At 39.3% G+C, this 24,916-nt stretch overlaps 2 protein-coding genes and 1 long non-coding RNA gene across 10 annotated transcripts in view; 2 read left to right on the forward strand and 1 right to left on the reverse strand.

Moving 5' to 3' along the window:
* The window catches only part of LOC136421056 (huntingtin-interacting protein 1-like), a 121,460-nt gene extending 117,084 nt beyond the window's left edge, over window positions 1-4,376 (forward strand). For all 7 annotated transcript variants that reach the window (XM_066408203.1, XM_066408234.1, XM_066408218.1 and 4 more), the window contains one exon: window positions 1,180-4,376. In XM_066408203.1, coding sequence (XP_066264300.1) covers window positions 1,180-1,194 — 15 coding nt within the window. In that variant the 3' untranslated portion in view covers window positions 1,195-4,376. The remainder of the gene's footprint in view (window positions 1-1,179) is intronic.
* Window positions 4,377-7,265: 2,889 nt separating this feature from the next.
* The window catches only part of LOC136421138 (transducin beta-like protein 2), a 44,655-nt gene continuing 27,004 nt past the window's right edge, over window positions 7,266-24,916 (reverse strand). The window contains exons 4-12 of one of the 2 annotated variants that reach the window (XM_066408300.1): window positions 23,028-23,090; window positions 22,688-22,799; window positions 22,270-22,375; window positions 21,452-21,538; window positions 20,855-21,040; window positions 14,021-14,203; window positions 11,575-11,729; window positions 10,087-10,118; window positions 7,266-9,794 (exon numbers count right to left, since the gene is read on the reverse strand). In XM_066408300.1, coding sequence (XP_066264397.1) covers window positions 9,710-9,794; window positions 10,087-10,118; window positions 11,575-11,729; window positions 14,021-14,203; window positions 20,855-21,040; window positions 21,452-21,538; window positions 22,270-22,375; window positions 22,688-22,799; window positions 23,028-23,090 — 1,009 coding nt within the window. In that variant the 3' untranslated portion in view covers window positions 7,266-9,709. Of the gene's footprint in view, window positions 9,795-10,086; window positions 10,119-11,574; window positions 11,730-14,020; window positions 14,204-20,854; window positions 21,041-21,451; window positions 21,545-22,269; window positions 22,376-22,687; window positions 22,800-23,027; window positions 23,091-24,916 lie in introns of both variants that reach the window. The other variant, XM_066408292.1, reaches the window with a different exon arrangement.
* Window positions 14,270-18,252, forward strand: LOC136421173 (uncharacterized). Its single transcript, XR_010753379.1, has 2 exons — window positions 14,270-15,076; window positions 17,577-18,252. It is a non-coding gene; the product is annotated as an uncharacterized lncRNA (long non-coding RNA).

A 24,916-nucleotide genomic window follows, 5' to 3' on the forward strand; every position in this document is an offset into this window, starting at 1 on the left:
ATGTAGCCTTCTCGGCAAAGTACTTTCAATCATTTTCAAGCAACAGGTACATGTACTGTACAATGGGAGTGCTGGGATGAGTTGGTTGTCTGCCACAGTCAGTGTTGTTTTTTTTCAAGCTGAAAACTTGAATAATCATATAATTACCTTCACCAAGAAGGTTATATTTTACTGAGCTATTCTCAAGGGCCCTACTGGTAGTGAAAATACACCTAACACATGTCAGCTGACACATGGCTTGTAGCCAGTTGGACTACAGTGGTGAGAACTCACCATCAGCAGCATAGAGGAACACGAATTAGAAGCTGTGATTTGGTCGTAGTAGGAGTTGTGGTAAATAGTTTTAAGGGTATGTTGCGTCAGAAAGAACCATCACAACATGGAGATATGAAGATAAGATGTTGAGTTAACCATCTTATTATCTCCTTGAAAAATGGAGATATAGTTTTGGGTGTGTCTGTGTGGTGTGTGTGTGTGTGTGTGTGTGTGTGTCTTTGTGTTTCCAGATGTTTGTAGTCAGTATAACTCAAGACCGTCTGGGTGGATTGTAATGATATTTCAGGTATGTGAGTAGGTGTTGGGAAAACAAAGGTCAAGGTCGATTTTGGGCCCCCTGGTATCTGACCTTGGTACTGGAGCAGAACTATGGTCTTAATTTTTTGGTGGCAGATAAGTTGTGATGTAAGGTCAGGAAGAAGTGTTGTAGGTTTGGGCCCCCTAGCCACTTGCTCTGGAACTGCAGGGGCGTTTTTGTCAAAATCTTCGAAGGAGAATAACTGAACAAAGGAACAACAGATTTCCATGATATTTAGTATGCAGGTAGCTTAGACAGAGATGTACATAGTGAAGTGCAAATTATGCAAATTGGGACTTGATTTGCATAGCTAATGAGGAAAATCTATATTTACAGTGTTTTCCATAATAGGACTCGTGCATGTTGGGGCACCTAACACGTGTTAATAAAGTAACTTTGCAATTCTGGCGGTGTTATTGATGTTGCATTTAGCATGTATCCCTAAATACCCCATTTTTAAAAAAACATGGATAAACGTTGCCGCACGGATAAAGGTGAAGTAGCATTACTGGTAAACTTAGTACATTTTCAGCAGTTGTAATGAGTTTTGACGAGTGTACATGTACATGTATGTACTGATTGGTGATATTTTGTTCTATCTATAGGAAAATGCTGACTAGAGGTACAGATGTTGCTCTGCTGCCCAGCCTGCTGACCAGATCCAGCCTCCTCAAATACCAGTACCTACAGTAGTTCTCGGGAGGTCTGCTATCTGCATTTTCTCAGCCTATAATGATTCATACCAAGAAAACTCTATCTGGACTGATCGGCTGACATCTAACCATGGCTAATCTATACACTCATCAACCCATTTGTGCAGATCCATTGAACAGAGTTGTACCAAACCATGGGTTGCTCCAGGTAGATGGTCCCATCAGTAGTGTCCTATGGGTTTCTCAGTGGGCTGTTTTCTACTGACTTTGCCACAGATAGATTGGTACCAACTCCAGGCACTGATCAGTGTTGAACTACCTGTCCACATGTACAACTATTTGAACCAGTAAGGGTTGCTCATGCCAACCCACAGTTCTGCCCAAGCTGATAGGTGTCAACCCTTTGGGTTTGAGAGCTCCACCTAAATTAGTTATTTTGCAAATCAGGTCAGAAAAGACAATGCAGTAGCTAGCCATTACAAAATAAGACAGTCTGACCTGAACAGATAAGTCATAGAGCAAGCAAGTCTGAGTTCAGCTGTCTAAAACTTAAAATTTGCTTCCTATAGGTACATGTTCAGTTAACCAACCATCTATGATGTCAGCTTTGTGTACGGTAATGGTGTACCAGAAAGTTTACATACCAGTGATATGAATATATAAACTACGCACAAAAAGTTCGGAAACTTAACTTTGGTCGATCATATCTCCGTTATTTTTTTACCGATTTCAATGTACTACATATCATTTAAAAGCTTATTTGATTTCCTTTCCCATGATACCAAACTTATTGTGATTGCGAGTTCATGAAACGAGCATAAGGCCTGCTAAAGTGAGTGGGTCGAAGAAATAAAGTGCCCAGATTACCTTACTATAGTCAAACATGCTATTCCGTACATATTCTTCTGTTGATATTGACTTCTGTACGAGGGTATTGTGAAAAATCAACAAGAATAAACAAGACATATTCATGAAAGCTAAGTTTCTTTTTTATCAAAACCAACAATCTGTGTCTTAGTAACAGGTTAGCAAGGAGTCTTAGTAACGGGTGGCCCAGCCACGTGCTCTCACTACAGCACGGCACCTCCTCCTCATACTCGTCACCAGTCGCGCAATGCGATACTGTGGGATAGCGTCCCATTCCTCCACCAGCAGTCGTCCTAGGTCAGCCAGCGTTGTTCTCTCGGTCACTCTTGCACGGACAGCTCGCCCAAGCTGATCCCATAGATGTTCGATGGGGTTCAGGTCCGGGCTCTTAGAGGGCCACTCCATCCTCTCTACACCTGCATGCTGGAGATGGTCGGCGATGATCCCTGCCCGGTGTGGGCGGGCGTTATCATCTTGCAGCAAGGCATTCGGCCCCATGTTATGGAGGAAAGGGATGGCCACCGGATCAAGTATTGTGTCACGATATCTTTCTGCATTGAGGGTTCCTGGTACAGGTCTTGTCTTTCCCCTGGAGGTTATGCCTCCCCATACCCCAATGTTTGTTGTGAAACAATAACAAAAAATAACACCTGTGGATGACGATACCGTTGCAGGACGCAGGTGTTTATGTGGTGCAATTGGATCTTCGATGTGCTAAAAATAACCTTGGATGTTCTGTGTGCTAGAAATAATCTTGGATGGTCTGTGTTCTAAAAATAACATTAGAACCTGAGGAAACAATATATTGAATCATCATCCGCGCCCATACCGATAGGATGTCACAGCGCGCGTATGACACCAACGGGAATTTGGGGCACTTTTTCTCCGTGACCCACTCACGTTATTAGTCCTGGTACTTGTTCCGTGGGTTTTCAATCACAATAAGTTTGGTATCATAGAACAGGGAATCACACAAGCTTTATAATGATATATAATGCATCAAAATCGGTAAAAAACAACAGAGATATGATCAACCAAAGTTAAGTTTCCAACTTTTTGTGCGTAGTTTACATAGCAGTGTTATTCAAGAATTATTCAAAGTATTCAACATAGGGCCAAGGTAAAGCTGGGGTGCAGGTTATTGTAGATAGAACTACTTGATGGTAAGTTTGCTGAGAGCCTGTGGTCTCAACCTCCAGCCCCCATGTACAAAAGCTGTGCATGTTGAAAAAACAGGCAGCAAGCAGTCGGGCAACAGTACCGGTATCCATAAATAGAGTCCTGCTGCCATAGCCAGAATATGGGAATTCAGGAAGCTTTAGTCTATAGTAGAATTAAACAGGTGGTGCATTGTACATGGACAATTTTCCTGGTAGATTCTACTATATATGTGTGATACATGTACATGTACTGCTGTAATCACAGGTAATTGTAGCATGTCAGAAGGTTGTTTGATCTGAACACTACAAGACAATGGTGAGATATGAAATACTACTACAATGTATAAGGTGAGTTATAGTCATAATACATAGATTCTGAAGGAAACATACATGTACATATGTAGGGTCAGGAAATTTGTGGGGATGTCAGCAATGATTATATAGCAATGATATACTGTTAAGTTAAGAAAGCACTTGGGTGAGGTCAGCTACTCTATGCTAATTCCCATATATGTTAAGGTATGGTTGTGCTTCCATTGTTCTTTCTCTTGAAACCATGGGAAAAATTGAACAATACATATACAGCCCACTCCACTTTGCCCCAATCATGCTTTACCAAGTATCCTTACCTTTTAGCCTGCTAAGGTAACCGTTTCGCACCAAATTTGTATTTCTTACTGGGTTAAATTGTACTGGAAGAACTTTATTGACTGTATCCCACCGGAGTAATCCGGATGAACGATGATGATGATGATGACTGGGTTAGGCAGCAGGGAGAAGGTTGAACCAGCTACTCAGTTTTTGTCCTCGAAAATTCCAGTGTCAATTTTGTATATCTAGTTTGTATTAAAATGATCTGATTTTGTGTTCATTCTAGTGAGAAGTCTATCTATTATTCCTTCACTTCAAGCTCATTATTTCTAAACTTGTTATCTTTTATTTATTTTGATGGATATATTGGGGGTTATGTATACATGCATTCTTCTTACTTTTTAGATTTTTGTATGACTTTTTTAAACACCATTCTTTTAGTGTTTCATGTATTTTGCACTTGAAGACTATTTTGATTGTAGTTGTACTACAAACAACAACACTGCAAACATGTCTGTGTATGGATAAGGACCAGTGTCTGGTGTCATTTCTTCAGTTTCTCCAGCACAGATTGCCTTTCTTTAAACCTGGGTCCTTCATGTATCTACAGTAATACAGCTTCAATGTCAAGCAGACCTGGCTGCATTGAAGTAGGACTAGTCTGGCATTTCTTCTATTTATGCCACCTCAGTCCAGATCCATTGGCAATTTAGCCTCAATGCTGCATAATGAAATAAATGAATAGATAAATAAATAATCATCATTAAGCTTGTTAGACAGTGACAAAGTCTGATCTCCTTCCCCTGACAACAGCCAGTCACACCAAATAAACCCTCTGCTCTCAGGCCTCCAGTCTTAGCACACATAACTTTTCACCATCTAATAACTAATTGACCAAGAAGACCACTCGGAATCTGGACTATGCGGACAGGTTGTTGCAATAGACTATTCTCACTATTTGGTTCAAGGCTTTGCTGGGACAGTTTTGGGATGGGTAACTTGGACAGCCATGATAATTACTGTGAAATTACCATGATGATGGCAGTCAGACAACAGGAACATCAAAATTGACTTAGAGCATAAGTCAGCATTATACACCATTCATGTGTGTCTGGCTTGTGTAAGGCACAGGTGTACAGACTTTCAGAATCTCTGCTTAGGCCACAGCAAGTACATTTTGTGGATGATATCTTCTGCAGACTCCAAATTTAGTGTGCGCGGCGAAAAAAACAAGGCGGGCAAAAGAAAAACAAGACATCCACATTTTCAAACTTGAATACCATAAAGCATGTAATTAATAAGAAGAATTGAAGTGATAAAACACGGTATTACAACCTACAAGTCTTTTATCCCTGTATTCAATAAAACAGTAACTAACACTGATGTCAACATTAAAAGCATTCTAGATTTAGATCCCGGTTTGCATAGCACATCAAGAACGCAGAGACAAGGTTTTTATTTCAAAATTAGTCGAAAATCAATGCGCGCCCTGATGTCATCGTCTGTGTCCAGGAAACTTGGGCAGACGACTATGTAGATTTGTCTATTCCAGGATATAGTTTGTTTTGTAGTAATAGAAGTAAGAGTAAGAGGGCAAAACGCAACTCGGGTGGGGTAGCGACTTTTTTTCAAAAGCTCGTTTAGAAAGTGGATTAGCAAATTAGAAAGTAGTTCAGTGGATAGCATTTGGTGCAAATTTGATATATTTTGAGTAATACAAGGTAAGACTTGTTGAAATCAGAGGACACTACGGAGGGGGGTCCAAAATACCATGGCAAGGGGGGGCACAAAATACCTTGGCCGCTCCATGGAAATTTGGTCTCCCCCTCATTGAACTTGTAAATATACGCACTACCGCTTTTGAAATAGATGGAACATAATTCTAGGAAAGATCCATTTGAGGAACAAGCCTCGAATTGGTCCCTACTGAGGGGGCCCCAAAATATCACGGGTAGCCAAAAATGCCATAGCCGCTGTCGGGAACTTTACCCCCTTCCCCCTCCTTGATCTTGTAGACATATGCGGACTACAGCTTCGGATAAACTTGAAATATATTTGTTGGCATGATTTATTGATGTGCTTTTGTTTCACGGAAACAAGCCTTTATGTAAAGAGCCCCAAATGATCCAAAATATCATGGCTTCTGAAAAGGATTGGGGTAGTCTAAAATTTGCCTAATATTCCAGTGTTAAAACAATGTTTTAGCAGTGGGGGAGGGTTGCAAGTTGTTTTGTCTGATATTCGTAACGCTTAGCTAAACTTGATGTTCGTATCTATGTATTTCAACACAGGATTGGGTTTATGTCGCTGTGGGCCTTCGTAGTTTTGAGGTCACACAGATTCCAAGCAGATGTAGAGGGGGCCCAAATCACCATGGGGTCCCAACACCTCGGGCGATACGGAATACCCCGTGCTGTTTTCTATATATATCGCGAACAACCATTGGACAAACTTCAACTTGGCATCACACCCCATGGGTCTTCATGAAGGGGCACCGCTCAATTCCTGGATTATAAATGGTTCATTTATTTGTTTATCTGTGAATGATTTTACAATTTTTTGTGATTTTGTATTCATAAAGATGTGGTCTGCTAGAAAATAACACTCTCCTCTGGTCTTGTGTATCCCTTTAAGCAGAAATTTCTCATTGATAATGCGAATGGTGTTCAAATTTACAAAATGCATGTCTAATAATATTTACCATTATCCAACCTACATGTGTCACTAGTATAGATATTCTATCATTTGCCAGCAAGGTATTACAACATTCAAATCGTCATGTTTTGTATTATCGCCCATATCAATAAATGTTCCTCTTGAGCCTTGTCACATTTGTCATGAGTATGCAATTCCTGTCATTTAGCACAATTGAAATATAAATCTTCCCTATTGATTACAAATTATGCAACCATTTCGTTTGTCTTCATTAAGCTTACCTTCAGGTCGAAAATCATGATAATTCATTCGTCTCTTCTTGCAATTGACTGATCTTGTGTCCTGGACTTATCCTGTGTCAATGTCTGCAACTAAAACACTTTCCCCTTCCTGGTACAAATGTTAAGATAGACCAAGACGTGAAGGTTAACATTCTGTATTTGCTTGCAAATGTTGCCCCTCTAGTATTTGGTTCTTTTTCTGTTCTGTGGTTCTTTCACAAAGCCACAACTTCATAATTATGAACATCTAATTTCTGTAATCAACGCTTTATACATGTGTTGTCTACAAAAAATGGGTTAACAATATTTCTACACAATCCGTGCGTGTGTGCTTGTCTTTCACACTTTATAGACGCCTTACAAAATCCAGGTAGTCAGGGAATTATCTGCTCTGTATGTACAGTGTATTCTGTTAAATCTGGGATGGTTGTAAATCCTTGCCAAACGGTATGATAAAAAGAAGACGTAAATCAACCCGACAAAATATGGTCTCGTCCATTACCATGGCAACAGATTAATTATGTTTTATTTTCATCAGGAGGTGTCCGGAATGTTACAACAAATAAACATGACCCACAACCTACATGCATGTGCATACCCCCTCTTCCTCTTTCAAAATGACAGGCCAGACCAGTTATTGAATGTTCAATAGTATTGCACTACATGTTTGTACAAGAAAAAAATCTTGCCAAGTATTTTTTCATGCAGCTTACATGTCAAATTGACTTTCACAGCTGGCTTCCCAGGTTTGTTTTTCCCTTTCCTCACCTCACCAAAACCAAGCTACATTGTAGCCTTCAGTTCAAGTGTAGTGAGTATTGCTGTATGTGTATTTCAGAGTGACGTAGACCTTTATTCAATGTTACCAAGCTGAAGGTTTTGACTCCTCCACTACAGAATTTAAAAGCCCCTCCATCAACAGTTGGAAACAATTTTACACAGAAAGATGGACAAAGACCAGTGATCTACCCAAACCTTAACCACAACTTTCTTTTATAAAAGTCTTTATCAGAGCATTTGATACATTAAACATTGAGCTTTATGATCCATTTAGAAAATCGGTAAGGTCTAAATGATAGAATTCAGTTACATCTCAAAAATATCAATTAATACATTTCTATGTTGTTAATTATCATTACAATATGGTAAAATTGAAGACACAATTTGCACAGGTATTGAAAAATAAATTATTCAATGGAAACTCTGCTCAACAAAATAAGGTTTTCATGACTATGCTCAGGATTCAAATACATGTAAAAGAGAGGAAATGTGACCTGCTAAATAAGACACATACATGTACATGAATTTGTTCTCATTTACTGAGTTAACTAACATCATTATGTCTGGTTTGCTAGCAGTAGGATTTATATAGAAATTGTACTGCTCCTAATCTACAGGCTAGTAGACAAAATTTACTAGAATCAGCTGAGAAGTTTGGAGACCATCTCCTTATATCATTAACTTGTATACATTTAACCAACTTTGATTTAACCTTTAGCACTCTAAATGTACCTGTGAGGTTTCCTGCCACTGTGCTATACTGTTTCCCTTTTTAATTCATGTGGATCTTTACCTTCACAATCTGAACACAATGTTTAAGTGAAAAGTATGTTTGGGCCACAGCAAGTAAATTCTATGGATGGCATCCTCAACAGACTCCAAATTTGGTGTGCGAGGGCAAAAAAACAAACACGGCGGGCAAAAAAACCACAAGACATACATATTTTCAAACTTGAATACCAGAAAGCATGTAAGAAGAATTGAAGGGATAAAACACAGGATTATAACAAGTTTTTTGTCCCTATATTCATTAAAACATTAACTAACACCAATGTCAACATTAAAATCATTAAATCATAGATTTAGATCCAGTTTTTTTTACCACATGAAGACGACAGAGACAAGGTTCCCGTACGCTGGGCACGGGAGTCTCCTCAGTCATGAGGCAGACTGACGGTGACTACATGTTGCTAGCTCTGCTCACTTTTCCTCAACTGAAGTTCTCTAGATCCGCTTTTGCTGTCCTGACTGTCTGACTGAATTGCCGTGCCTCAGAAATCACCCGTCTTTTCATTCTGTCTTCAACATACAGACAGTTAGACAATGGTCTACTCAAACCGCATGACATTAGGTACTTCATCTGAACCTGTTATCGAATGTGTTAGTAGTTCACTTCATTCAAGAACAGCACATCGGATTACATGCTGTTGATAATCATTGCACAGCAATTACCGACTATATCCTATTACAAGTTTGGTATGAGGGCTACACTGTGTCTTCCTGTAAGTTGGTGACGAGGAGCAGTCTTATTACAGCTTGCATACACAATAATTGTACAACGCATTTGTACAAATTTTTCACCATTCCTACATGTGCAAATGCCTTTTTACGGCATCTAGAACATTTTTGCAATGGAACTGACAGTTGCTTGCAACATATTGTACTATTTTCGGTATGTTGACCATTGCCGAAGGGTAAAAAAATGTTTTTTTTTTATATTTCAAAATCAGGCGAAAATCAATGATGTCATCCATAAAATTTACTTGCTGTGGCTTAATGTCAAAATTGTTTTTAAAAAGAACATAAATTACCAACACAAATTATTACAGTCAAAGGACCTAAATATCAACAGATATCATGGATGAATAAACAGTCATGATGAACTCAACTCGCCTCATGATGATATCAGTAATGTAGGAGAGACACATATGTAGGCTAGTTCGTACTGATTTGTAGCTGGGTGACAGCCCTGGTGCTATTCTTCCAAAACTAAGGTAAAGCCATGCTGCTGTTCCTTACAAGTTGGCTATAGCTTTGCTGCTGAACTAACCTGTAATAAACAGTGTAAAGGCTATATGTAAATAACAGCACCAGGGCTATACCTCAACTAGTGAAGTACAGGATTGGGGTTAGTTTACAGTTCTGTCACTATTTCCCCTTCTTCTTGCTGTTCTCCTTATCTTTCTTGTCCTTTTCACCTTTCTCGTCTCCCACAATGGCTTTAAGAGCATCCCTGAAAAAAACACTTTGACTTATGGATACATATAAACTCTGCAGCTGCCCAATGGTGATGATGATAAAACTCTTTATGTGGATGTACCAAACCATCACACAGAGGTTTACGATGTTTGCAGTTACATGCCAATGACATATTATAAGCACCGTTTGCCATGTTGGCTGGTCAAAGCTAGAAATTAAGACAATTTTAATTCTTGCATGTAGTTGCAGACACATAATACAAGTGCAGATTTATAGGGCTGTTTTTCCCGAAAGAATTTCAATGAAAGATTAGCAAATTTACTCACTCTGTCTCCTTTATCTGTTCCTTTAGTCTTTCCTGTAAAACAAAAAAGAAGCACACTCAGGTAGATGAAGACATTTTGCTACAGGTATCATTATTGCACCTTCTCACACTGTATGGTCCTGTTAAATGTAGCTTTTTCCATGTGCCCTAATTGTTGGTGATGTTTGACCATGAGACAGGCAGAACTGCATGAAGAGTGGTCATGGGAATGAAAAATTTGATAGAGAAGATATGTAAGTAAAAGGTGCAAACAGACAGTACTCTCTTGAAGTGTGAATGAGGTATTACAGACTGCAAGTGAAACAAAATTGATACTATGTAATTTGAAGAAAGGATTTTTGAGCAATGTTTCATCATCATCTCATAGTCATCAGTCGTCCCAGGTGGGCGGGGTGAGACTTTGCACAGCTTGTTTTACAGTGCTCTACATTTGTATGTGTTTAAACAAGATGTTCCTAAGCCTGGAAGTTCTAAGCATATCTAGAGAAGGTTCAGTGGAAAATCTTCAGTGTTGTTGGAGTGACTGTCAAAATATCTCTTGCCATAGAATATTTGACGTGAATCCATATCTATATCTGTATGGCTGGTATAACTGCCCTTTGGCGTAACAAACCTGGTCCAGCTTTGCAGGCACATGGAATGGCAGCAGTTGGCTATAATACACTGAACAAATCATCTCTTCTAACCTTTGCATATCCACATCTCTAGCTGCAAGCGCTGTTTAAAGCTATCTACCGTGAAGTTCCACTCTACAATAATGCTCTCGAAAAACACATTTTTGAACACCTCAATCATGTCAATCCAGGACTACTTAATGTGTAAGTGGGTCACAAGAAAAAAAAGTCTTAAAATTTTCCTCTTTAGAATACATGTATGTCTGTTGTTTTTATGAATAGCATCGCTCATAACATTAGAAGGCTTGTCTAGTGTCCTTTGAAATGACATCTCATTTGCAATGATTACACTAGGCTTGAAATACTGGGTGCATATGCACTTTTGTGTACTCAAAATCTGTGCTCCTAACTTTTGACTGTGGGTAAACCAACATTACTTACTTAAAGGTACTATAATATAATACTAGTAATGTGTGTATTCGTCATATTCCTGACATTCAAGTAACAGAAAAACTATTAAAACACCTTTTGTGTAGTTAGCTAGAGAATTTCAGATTCAAAGATAGGCAATAAGGTTAGTAATTAGGTTCTGCTGACATCTTATATGTATGTTGCGCATGGAGCACCCAAAATATTTTCTGTGCACCTGAATTCTTATATCATGTTAGGTGCACCAGTGCAACTATTCCTAAAAATGAATTTCAGGCCGTTATATGAATAACCAGCCCCGATCATTACACGTGGAGTATCATTGTAAAGGATGATGATTCAATGGAATTGATGAAGTAAACAATGGAGATATGATCGACCAAAATCAAGTCTCCAAACTTTTGTGTTAGCTTTATGTATACAGGGACTAGTCTTAGTGACTGTACCTTGTAAGCAGTACTCTGGGTGGTCTTGAGTTTGTGTTGTAGGTCGTGCAGAAGGGCCTGATATCCGACCGTGTTGTGTAGAACTCGAACATGCTTGTCACCTGTTGACACCAGGTATTTGCTGCCCAGGTCAAAGGCAACAGCTGTCACTGGTTCTGTATGAAAACAATACAAAGCATTTCAGGTGATGTCATTGACTTCTGGCATGCGTATATATCGACGAATTTCACCGATTGGCAGAACATCTCCCCACCGAAGATGACTAGACACTGCTTTCAATTGGGGACACTATTATCGCTCCCGTGTTCTTACAGCTTCTTCCCGCCTCCGTGCTCAGATCACGCGCGCTCGCGCCAGATTGTACTCTCGCGAGAGCAGATGGTGTCAGAGTTTGGAAAGGCGTCTATTGTCCTAGAGTTAATATTTATATGCATTTCAACAACTACAGTCAAACCTGTATTAGCGGTCACCTTTGCATAGCGGCCACCTGCCCATAGTGGTCACTTTTTGTCGGTCCCTTGGATTTTTCCCATAATTGACATAAGCGTTAAGAATTAGGCTATAGCAGCCACCTGTCCAACACGGTCGCGGCCAGACGATTTTCGGTCCCACGAGTACAGTAACACTGCCGATAACGGTCACGGCGCGCCGGTAGAAGCCGCATCGTCACTGCACGTGCGGTTCAAAATCATTTTTTCACACAGTTATCAAATTTGTGTGGACTCAACTTGATAGGATAATAATAAAGAAAACCAGAATGTTTTATCTGTGTTAGAAAATCCATGGTTTGACGCGAAGTCAAGTATATTTCTTCACGTGGCTTGCGTTTGTACATCGTAGCAAAATTGACTACATTGATGTGTTGGGTTGAGTTTCCGACGTCCTACTGACGTTTCAAAATACAATTTTCATGTAAACAACACCGACTGCCCCTGTTTACACCATGAAAAGGTCAGCAAATACGGTAAAATAAGTTTAGAGGCGAGTGTTGGTAAAAATTCTTACCGCGCACATGGTCGCAACAAGATTGGGGAACCTTCTTTCAAAATTGGCAACACCGCAGAAAAATTACTGGATCATTATACATGTAGCATTGTTACCCATGAAAATATCGTGTATGGTTTTGTTTTTCTCCTGAAGTAGGTTTTAAACTCCCAAACCCGCCCAAACGCCAGAAATTTGTTGAGAAATACAGCCTCTAGCGTGCCTGTAGAGACGCATTATTTATTTACTTGGGACACTTCACTAGACGCATGGGCGAGCGGTTTGTTAAAAACAAAAACATGCCCATATTATCTTCAAAATAGAATATTATTAAGTCAAGCTTTCTTTATGTATATATTTCCTTTATTTAAAGAATGTCTTTGACGAAAAAAGTTTACATTTTGTACTATTGTAGAGTAAAATCACACCACACGCAGTGGTTCCACCCACATTGCAGTAGACTATCCCAATGACCTAATGACCTCGCCTGCGCCATCTTGGTTTTCCGCACGGCAAAACAGGCCGATTTAACCATGATTTCCAGGAACTTATCATCAAAAACTGACGTCGCCACACATTTGAAAATGATGCGGTCGTCTTAGATTAGTAAACGTTTTGGCCGCTTGCGGTCTGGATTAGGGATGGCCGCGGTCACAGAAGACAAGACTTAGTGGTCGTCCTGGACATATTGCTTAATGCTTGAGTCTAAGGGGGAAAAAATGGGTCGTCTTGAGCCGATGGTTGTCTTTTGGACGTGGTCGTTAGGTCAATTAATCAACCTTTTCTCCATAGCGGCCACCTGCCCAGTTTTCGCCAGTCCCTTGAGTGACCGCTATAGACAGGTTTGACTGTATCTTAGATGTCACAAACCGTTTTTTTTAGGCCCTTACAAACTTGTCTAAATCAACAACATCATATTCATATTGATGTTAATTGCTGAGCTGTGATTGATCAAGCCACATAGGACCTTTTTGCACCTGGCACATAAAAGCTACTGTAACAACAGATTGTACTTATGCTAATACGAGCCCAACCACTGAAGAAGCCACACTGGCAAGACATGGCTGGAATAAAAGTTCTTAAAGGGAACCATGCAGCTCAAGCATCCTTTCTGTCCAATCCATTTACCTATCAAAAACATAAACTTGTTCTTTGTCTCATAATGTAAAAACTCTTGTATGAGTTACACACCAAAGTACACATCTAATCACAGTTCTAGTGCTTCAGGGGATTGTGGGTCAGAGGTTAAGGCCCCTCAGAAGTAAAAAGCATCCAGACATTTTGCAAAGATGTCTGGACAAAGAGTTCTTTACATTAGTGATGAAGGACCATAAATGTTGACCTTAGACCTCTATGCAACAACACGTGCACGCCTGGAACTGTGAAATGGCTTAAACAGTTGCTAGTCACAGTTAATCAGCTTCTGTACAACGACATTGACACACATATTGTTTGTATCTACCTGCATGAACATCTGTGAATTTCTCCTCCTCCTGCCCAGTTTCTGCGGAGTACAGGCTGATGTCATAACCTTGTGCTATGGCAAAGGAAGAACCGTTGGGTGCCATGGCAACCATACAATTTGCTGCACTGTGGATTTCACCCTTAGTCAGCAAACTGGCCTCCTGGCCCTTCTGGTACTCAACTGTAAAACACAACCACACCATGTTGTGAACAAATTAACTTGCTAGACATGTTACATTTGTAACTAAGGAATTATGCCACTTTCGTATTAATTATGCAAATTATGTCTCATTTCTATAAATGTCACATGTTAATGTTGCACCAGCCATAAATTACATCAGTTACACGTACATGTACTAAAGTCCTATCATGAAAAACCATGGAATAATAGAATTTCCTCATTAATCAATGCTAATCAAGTCCACATTTGCATGATTTTCATTTTAATGTGTACATCTCTGCCTAACCAACCTGCATATCAAACATCACCCTACAAAGATTTCTGCACAAATACCCCCTGCAGTTTTTTAGCAAGCTGCTAGGGGGCCCAAACCTACATGTACACCACTCCTTCCTTACGTCAACACCTACATGTATCTGCCACTAAAAATCAGCATGTCCAGGCCAAAAGATACATAAGTCGTAAGCCCTGCTGCAGTACCAAGGTCAGCCACCTGGAGTTATATTTGTCTTATATTTGCAAAGGCTATTGTAGCATTTCCACCTAAATTATGGTAATGAGACCCTGGTTTGCATTATTTTTGTCTGATAATGTTCACCTTTACTTAGCTTCCAACTGCCACGAGAATGAAATGCCCATCATTTACCACTATTATAATGGTATTATGGTATTTTCCCATCAATCATGCAAATTAGATACCATTTGCATATTGCCACAGCAGCCACACTGATTTAATTTTATGGATGACATCCGTGTGCACATTGATTTTCGCCTATTATCAAGTAAAAAATATAGAAAATAAAAATAACTTTGTCCCCATTGTAGTAGACAAAACTGCAGCCGAAGACCCCCCGGCCGAAGTCCACTTTTGAGGTAAATTTATTTTTCTAATATGCATTGCTTCCGCAGAAAGAATTCAATTTTTGTCAATGATTTACAGCAGTTATATGTTAATGATATTCAGATGACGAACTTCCAACAAAGTGCATTTCTGCATACAAGTCTTTGTTAATTTTCTGTTGGTAATTTTTTTTTTATATTGAGCCTCTGATAAGAGCATAATTTTGCATCTACACTGCTCTATCTGAAGTGTGCATGGACAGCACTTTAAAAGTTGTGGTTTGAACATCAAAGAAGTTAATTTCTAGGTTCCCGTTGGCACATTTATTGTTATCTCCATGAAAAAAAGGCCTTTTCATGGAGATACTGTTTTGCGTGCGTTTGGTGTTTGTGTGTATGTTTGTGTTACCGGATGCTTAACCCTCAAACACCCGAGTGGGGTCATTTTTGACCCCAGGCGTGGGTTTTGACGTGCTATTTGAACATGTTTGATCTGAAAAAAAATTCCTTCCGTGACTTTGTCAGTAGGCATATTTTCTAACCTCTCACAATTTTCTAGGGAGATGGGCACAATACTGTAAGTTGACGTTATATAGGAAAGTCTGTGTTGAATCCGCTGGGGTCATTTTTGATGTGCTGTTTTTGAGACCTGCCCTCTGTAACTCCTGAACTACTTATCATATGAACACCAAATTTTAAGAGGATGATGCACATGTGAATTAGTATTACCATAACAAATTTCATGTCATAATGACGTAATATGACGTCATCATGACGTAATTTTATGTGATTCTATCCGCCATCTTGAATCTTGACGGATGACGTCATCAAATCAGCATAAAATATCAATGTTGAATCATAAAAGTTACATTGGATTACATAACATGATAAGAATGTAAGAAAATACATTTGGCGTACCAACAAAGCCTCGAAACGTCATTGTTTGAACTGAAATCAGCAGATTTTGTCCAATATGCCTGTCAAAAACCCGTTGCTATGGCAACACAAAAAACGATGAACTTACTTTATCAATTTCTAATTTTTGTTAAGGAAATTCTATGAAAAGCCACAAAGTTTGGTGGCTCTCGCGTAAGCCGTTCATTAGTTATGCAACATGAAATTTGGCGTGGGCCTCAAAAATCCCCTCCCGGTCTAGATAGGAATAGTTCAAGACGTGGTCCTTCTGATCTTTTTGCATAAATTATGATAATGAACGGGAATTATTTATATCTAAAGATGCCAAAACATTCCTCTTACATTGATGAAGCAATGTATGGATAACAATCAGTGAAAAAAGTGAAAACTGAGGTACTACTGAACAAAACATTCTGGGGTCATTTTTGACCCCGCTCAGTCATTTTAGTCGCAAAAATAGGTTCGGGTGTTTGAGGGTTAAAGTCAGCATAACTGTAGAACATGAACATGGATTGTAATGATATTTGGTATGTATGTAGGTGTTAGCAGGAGGAAGGTCAAGGTCGATTTTGGGCCCCCTGGTATGTGTCACTGGAACTGCAATAGCGTATTTGTAAAAATCTTCTAAGGAGAATAACTGAAGAAAGGATCGACAGATTGTCATGTTATTTGGTACACAGGTAGGATGGACAGAGATGTACACACTTAAGTGCAAATTCTGCAAATGAAACTGAATTTGCATAAGTAAGGAGGAAAATTGTTAGCATGTGTGTCGCTGGATGCTTAAAGTCAGCATAACTGTACAACGTGTAGATGGATTGTAATGATAGTTGGTATGTGGGTATGTGCTGGAAGGAGAAAGGTCAAGGTCGATTTTGGGCCCCCTGGTATGTGTCACTGGAACTGCAATGGCCTATTTGTAAAAATGTTCGAAAGGAGAATAACTGAAGAAAGGAACGACAGATTTTCATGTTATTTGGAACACAGGTAGGTTGGACAGAGATGTACACACTGAAGTGCAAATCATGCAAAGTTAGTGTGTTTGCGTGTGTGTATGTTTGTGTCACCGTGTGTGTTTGTCTGAGTCACCGGATGCGTAAAGTCAGCATAACTGTAGAACGTGTAGATGGATTGTAATGATATTTGGTATGTGGGTAGGTGTCGGGAGGAGAAAGGTCAAGGTTGGGCCCCCTCGTATGTGTCACTGGAACTGCAATGGCGTATTTGTCAAAATCTTTTAAGGAGAATAACTGAAGAAAGGAGCGACAGATTTTCATGTTATTTACTGTGCAGGTAGCTTAGACAGAGATGTATACAATGAACTGCAAATTATGCAAATTGGACTTAATTTGCATAAGAAATGAGGAAAATCTATATTTGCAGTGTTGTCCATTGCATATTGTGGCACCCCCACCTGTCAGTAGCTATTTGTAGCGAAAGTGGGTCACTTCTCCCCTTGCCCGACAGTGTGGGTCATACCATTGAGCAATATAGAATGGGGGGAACTGGTTTAATAAAAAAACAAAGTTTCATTGAGATTTTGAATTCCATTGAATGTTTTATCAATACAATACAGTAATTTTGTCCTCTATTCTCTCCTCTATACCTTCTGCAAAAGCTAACATCTGCCTTATCCTCGAGCCGTTTTAAAGGTGATGATGACGGCATCCAAGGTACAAGGCCAACAGTAGATGAGGTTCACAGACTATGCTGGTAGTGCGGGTGCTGCTGGTTATAAGAACATCAGAGGCGACTCACATTTGTACAATGATATTGTGGACATCTTGGAAAAACAGAATTCAGGGTTTCTTTGTTTTCCTCTTAAATTTGTTCCATTTCACTATCACATATTCTGTGATCAACTTTTGCATCAATTACTACTGGTATAATGGTTTTCTTTAGTGTACTTGGAGTGGTGTGTATTGATTGCTATCTGAAACTTTGATCAGAGTTGTGTCTTTTTTGTGTTCCTGAAAGCAGATTTGAAAGGAACTGTTTCTCTTTTATTAAATACTTTTTACATCTAGTTACCTTTAAACTTTCATCTTAAATGAAATCCACACCTTGTTGCATCCATGTGCACTAAGTAACTGTAATTCAATTAATGTCATACCTGGAAAACATTGATCACTTCAGGTGAGTCTGCTAAGATGAACAAGACAACCTAATAAATTCACCTCCTACAAATAAAGACTTGTTGTTTGATAGAGTGTTCTGTGGTTCAATTTGCAATTCAAGATGAACAAGACAACCTACATGTACCTCCTACAAATAAAGACTTGTTGTTTCTTTGATACACTGTGTTCTGTGGTTCAATTTGCTATTATCTTTGGAGTGTTGTGGTTTGGCAGCATTTTTTTTCTGGATTTTTTCCCTTCTTGCATTAGTTTTGGGGTCCTCAGATGTCATCCATAAAACTAATTCAGTGTGGCCTAATTGATGTCTATATTTCTCTCTTTCTCAGTTACACATGTCACAAGTTATGTTGGAGAGTCTTATTATGGAATGCAGCGGATTTATATACTTTCTCCATTGATTATGCAAGTTAGCTCCTTATTTGCATAAGTAGCATTGAATTATGTTAAGCATCATCAAAGCTATCTACATACCAAAAATCATGAAGATCTGTTAACCCTGTTATTCTCTTTAGAAGTCTAAAACAAAATTGGCCCCTGCAGTTCCAAACAAGCTTCCAAATTTACACCACTTATTGTAAAGTTTGCAATAGCGTACACACTTTTTCAACTTTTCAACTCACAAGCAAGTGTTCCAAACAGAGGCCAATGTCAGGGTGCGTATGTTATAGGGGGTTTCGTCTCTGAAGAATCCATCGAAGATAAACAAACATGGCAGCGTTAGCAAGTCGGCAGAACGTAAGCGTTTAAGGTCGTGTTCGCATATTTAAGGTTAATATCTCTTATACAGGTTCTTTTAGTGGTGTCCAAAGACATATCTTATGCAACGGCTGTTACTCCAATGCAACGTTGACCAAAAAGAACAAAAGAGATTCGGCAGCTATGCTAGGTTTGAATAGCAGGCTAATTACCATTTACGCATTACGTTCTGTCGACGTTTATCTTGACCAACTCCCACTAAATCTCGCGATACTACGCGAGAGAATGACACAACGCCTCCTATTGACCTTATTAACTATTGCAGTCTAATAATTCCAGCACTATAAAACTCTGTGATTCAGCAAATATCGTAATACCACAGGCGAAATTAAGTTATTATTTTGCTGTTTTTGCTTCATTACAAATTCTACTAAATTCTACACTCTTGCTCGTGTTGTATCGTTCAGTGCACGCTGGCAATTGGTCAAGTTTTGTATGTTGTCTCGTCCTCCAGTCTCACTGACCTTCGGTACATGGCAGAAGTACGAATGTTCTCTGCAAACTTTCTACAACGAGCAACTCTACGTTCTTCAAGTGTCTGTAGCTGTTACACCTCCCTAGCTAGCTGGTGAACTCCTTGCCTAGCTAGTATGATTTTGGTGGCTCTTCTTTGTTTGTTTTCGATCTTCTTTCTTTGTGTTGTTGTTAACCCCAGCTGCCATAATGGTGCGGCATATTCCAGCACTGGGTGCACGAAGCAAGTATATACGATAAGAAGATCTTCGATGGGCAAATTGAATTGGTGCAGATAGCAAAGCAAGATAGCCTTTGACTCCCTTTTTTGGTTGTTTCGTGACATGAGTATTCAAATTCAAGTTGGACTGGAATGTTCCCGCAAGACACTTGGCTACACTGACGAATGCTAACAGAAAACCGTCAATGTCTAGTGTAGGTGGTGGAGGAGGATTGCGGGAAAAACAGACCTGCATAGCTTTACACTTGCCTGGGTTAAGTTTCCTCTTTTTGTCGATGGTCCAGCGGGAAAGACTGTCGAGATCGTCCTGAATTTTGGGTGGTTCAGATACAAGCCTGGATTCGATTAGGTTCAGATCATCAACGAAGGCCCACAACGAGGAACAATAGGGGATTTGCATAATCAATGAGAAACATTTAAGGTACGTCACTTGAAACGGTTAACATCATTTGGCGAAGGTATGAGGTTGTGGAACTCTAGTTTTAAGATACATTATACAGCAAATCATAATGATAAAGCCATTGGGGCAGCGCAGGGCACGTCGATAGGGCCGGTGATCAACCATCAAAACTGCTGACGAAAATTGTCAGTTATATTTTGGGCCGGCTACTTTCGTGTAATCTTTGTTTAAGACCTGAAAAAGAAATCAGTATCCCTTGAAATTCGTAGGCGGTGCAGGACGAGTGGGATCTTTACCACCACGCAATTTTACAACACGATTTTTACACAGAAGTATAATTCTGCCGTATTTTTTTCCACATTCACATTTTTTCATCATTCAGAGGGCACATAATTACCCCTAACAAAAAAGTTTTTCTTCATAAAATAAATATGCTATGTATGAAGAAAGACTGATTTGAGTCTTGAAAAACAGGTTTTTAATGAGCTCAACATATGCGAATGATGCCTACATCAATTGTTTGCATCTTGTCTGGTCTACGATCGGCCCCATATACTAGTAGTGTGTATAATGGTAAAGGCAATACGTACGTCATTGGAAACTTTACAGTACTTCCTCCTCCAAACAAGAGCTATCCATCACTCAAAAATCACAACTGTAGCACTTTTAAAAAATGTGACCTCAAACTTCCGCTGTAGTACATTAGGAAGCCGCTAGGAGGCCCATTATCGGACTTGACCTTTCTTTGAGGATACATTTGCATCTTCTTGAGTTATGCTGTTTACATCAAACACACAATACATTCACAGCAACTCCACCATAATAAAATGAAAATATAAACTTCTACCTTTTATACATGTACCTCCATTTTTCAGAGAGTTTATGTTATTATCTCAAGACTTCCTTACTGTTGGTGTCCCAGAGCCTCCATGTCCCATCCTTGGAAACAGACACCATGCGGGTGGAGTCCATGTTGAAGTCGAAGGAGTACACTCCTGATGAATGGCCTTTTAGCTCAAAAGCTCTGGAGACTTCCTTAAAATCACCTCCCTTGGCAAAGTTTACCTCCCACACCTTAACATCTGGAGTGAACCCTGAAGGGATAAATATTAAGTATAACATCAACTCTTGTAATTTTCATGGGTACCCAAAAAGCCACATTAGTGCTGCGTACCTAAACGTAACATCAGGTACAGGTACTGAGGTTTAGGTACAGGTCCAGACCTGTACCTGTACCTGAACAATTTGACAAATTAACATAATCTTCTGAAATTCTTATTCAACAACAGAAACATTAATATGTGTACGTGGGGGAAAGTGGGAGAACCTTTGGGACGAGACTAGAAGAACACAGAAAGGAAGCTGACAACATCCACGCTGTAAAGTACACACTACACTCTATAACAGTCTTCCTACATGTAGGTCTATGACTATCTGGGCACCACCAAGTTAAATTGGGTTACTCCATCACGACAGATTCTGGTCAATGATATAAGATGATATACCTGAGCAGCCGATAAACCTGCCACAGGGGGACACAGCTGCATGGTAGTTCTCCATCTGATGAGTGTCGATGGTGGCCAAAACTTCACCTGGATAGAACAGGCACAAGCAACAATTTGGTTGACAAGCATTCCTGCCAGGTGGGTGTTTTTCTGCTTCAGTCCAGTACTTCTCAGGATATTCCCAATACAAGTATATCTTTGCAGGCCAGAGTTGGTGTATATCCCTGTATTGTTTTCAGTGGAAATTTGCCTCTGAAAATGCAGAAGAGTTTGAAATTACACAACCTTATGGGGAGCATGCTCCCTCTATTCATCTCTCGTGCCAAATCCACTAAGGTTCTTATCCACGAGAAACAACCTACAAGGCAAAGTCTGACTACACTGATACTTTTGACTTCATTATGCAGACCGCTACAATTATGGCAATCAATCCATGAAGTACATGTAGGTTCTGTTGGTGTACCCCACACTCACCTGGATCTGCCCATATACAGAAGTTAGGGCAGCAGTGAAAAAACATTAAGAAGTACTAGTCAGCATCTCATAACATATCAATGGGCTTCTAGATGTATCATACAATTTTATCTTAATTCTTTGGGACAGTCCAAAAGTCATTCATGGCCAGGTTTATCCTAACATGAACTGCCAGTGTATGCACTAAAAATTACATGTTAGATTTCTCTTTTTTTTTTGTTGATGTGACAATATCTACTTGCTCTATCCTGTGAACCAATCACCAACAAGTATTTTGCTTCATCTATGCTATCAAGGAAGCCAGACTAACAGTACGAGTGTAGCCTAGCTACATGACCCCTGACCTCCAGGTTTGGTGTTCCAGACGTAAATGCTTGTATCAGCAAATGCTGTCATCATGAACTTCCCATTGGAGGAGATCCCAAGCCCAATGATGTCTTTGATACTTTTCTGAAATCAAGGAGAGGAATGCTGACAATAAGTCAGTAAGACTATGCCGCAGAAAATACATGTAGTTCTCTTAATACAATGCTAAACTTTCTTCCAACACTAAGGTATTCACGGATCGAATTTTCGACGACCACTGTCGCCTTCTTCAGGATCAATGATGACCAATCACTGCCGAAGTTGTAGTTCTCTCTTTTCAATATTTCTGATATATTCACCTTTTGTCTCTGTATAAAAATTATGTACAATGTATGTCTATTTCATCATGCTATCTAAATTTGTCTTTCCTTCCCCATTCTTTTTCCTTACATGTACCTGTGGAAAGTCCTGTTCCAGTGCTGACACCTGAATACCTGTTCCTTCATCTTTTCTGCCAATGCGGAAGACTCTAATGGTGTTTCCATTGTAAAGTGCAACAATGAAGGCCCTGATGGAATTAGGATAAACAGTTTTTTAACATTTAAAATCACAGCAAGCAAGGTCATCTAAAAATGCTATCACAAATATAATGTTACATACACGAAAAAGAAAATAATGATAGCAGCAGAAAGACATGTAACATGAATGTATAGAAAGTCTGCATAACATACAGTTACAGTACACATTGTTGACTTTAGAAAGTAGACTTTAATGGACACAGTTTTGACCACCTTACCTGTTATCAGGGCTAAACTTGACCAAGGTGGCATGGTCCAACTCCACATTCACCTGGACACTCCTGTGGACACAGAGGGCAGTTCTTTATATTGTTACCATTATCGAAGTCGTTATAAAAACGACAGTTTGGCACCTTATATGTGGCATATCGTAATGTCAGGAACGTCTTACATGTACTTCAAACGGTAACGGAAGTTACAGAATTTGCCGACAGGCATTATAAACTATGTTGCACAACGTACAAGAACAGTGACAGGAGTGATCTGACTTGATTTGTTGGATGGCCTCGGTAGCTGGATTCACCAGTTAACCGGTCATTCTCTGCACTGAATTGTTACGTTCTCGGCTGCTTTTTAAATTTTGCATGTCTCCTCAGGCTACAGCATTTTTTTAGGGCTTTTTAGTCCACCCGTAATTTGACTCATATCAAATCGTAAAGGCTAGCCACAGTAATTTGTACCTTTAAATGAGAACAAGCGTTAAATGTAAGGCCATGTTGATTTGATCATATGGATGGCATCAATTTTCGTCCATTTCCAAAAATAAAATTAAAAAAGTTTTCTACCATACTGTAAATCATGCAAAGCAGCTTCAATACTAGAGGGGCAACATTTGCAAGCAAATACAGAATGTTTACCTTCACATGGTCTATCTTTACATTTCTACCAGGAAGGATTAGCTGTTTTAAATGCAGACGTTGACACAGGATAAGTCCAGGACACAGGAAAGTCAAGAAAGGACGAATGAATTCTCATGATTTTAGACCTGTATGTAATATAACCAACGAAATGATGGCATAATTTGCACAATTGATACGGAAGATTTATATTTTGATTGTGATAAATGACAGGAATTGCATACTACTGACAAATGTAACAAGGCTCAAGACGAATATCTATTGATATGAACATAACAAAAATTGACAATTTGAATATTGGAATAACTTGGTGGCAAATGATGGAATATCTGTATTAGTGACACATGTAGGTTAGATAACACATTTTGTAAATTTGAACACTATTTGCATAATTAATGAGAAATTGCAGCAATAGTATCCTTAATGTGGATACAACTTTGATCTTTTTGTAACATATTATGTATTCTAAAAATAGGAGATAATGAATTCATATGGATTATTCCATTGCCAATTAGAAAGTTCTTTGCATATCCAATGACCAAAGTCTGCACTAGTGTCCATAATTTGGTCACATGAAATCGTTGGTGGTTAGAGTGTCCGTGCTTTGTTTGCATCCAACCCGAAGGCGCCTAACCTGTGGGCATCCAAGTTAAGCACTGCGAGAGAGATTTACATATGTATTCAATGGCACGGCGCACACGCCTTTCAATGTAAAGTTGCTGTCGAAAGTTCCAACGACAACAGAAGTGTCCATTCAATTGTATACATAAGTCCTCTCCTTTACTCTCTTTCAAGGCCCAAAGAATGGCCCAGAGTTGAACAAACAGATGAAACTTCGGTAATTCTCATTGAAGACACGGAGGCGTAGCAATAAATAGCGAATTAACATTGTGCACACCTAATCACTATCATTTCCCATGTAAGTTTCAAGATTTGCTATTTTTGTGACATATGGAAGTTATGTAAAAGTGAGCATTTTAAGTAATATATAATGCAATCTTGAGAAGATTTCAGGTAAAGACAAGGATGACTTTCGTAAAAATAACTTCAATGCCACTCTGCTGATAAAATTTTTGCCATGTGTAAGTTTTTACCAATGCCATGGGATGTAGGCGTGCGGCGGCCGTTTTAATACGCCATGTGTTGCTTTTCAATCCAATACATGTTGACATTGACGACTAATTGCTCGGGAGGGCGTTATACGCAGAGGCATACATGAGTATCTTGTTTGTTCAGTCAGTTTAAGCGCG

This window comes from Branchiostoma lanceolatum, chromosome 1 (genome assembly GCF_035083965.1).
Source record: "Branchiostoma lanceolatum isolate klBraLanc5 chromosome 1, klBraLanc5.hap2, whole genome shotgun sequence".
In the NCBI taxonomy this organism is placed as follows: domain Eukaryota; kingdom Metazoa; phylum Chordata; class Leptocardii; order Amphioxiformes; family Branchiostomatidae; genus Branchiostoma; species Branchiostoma lanceolatum.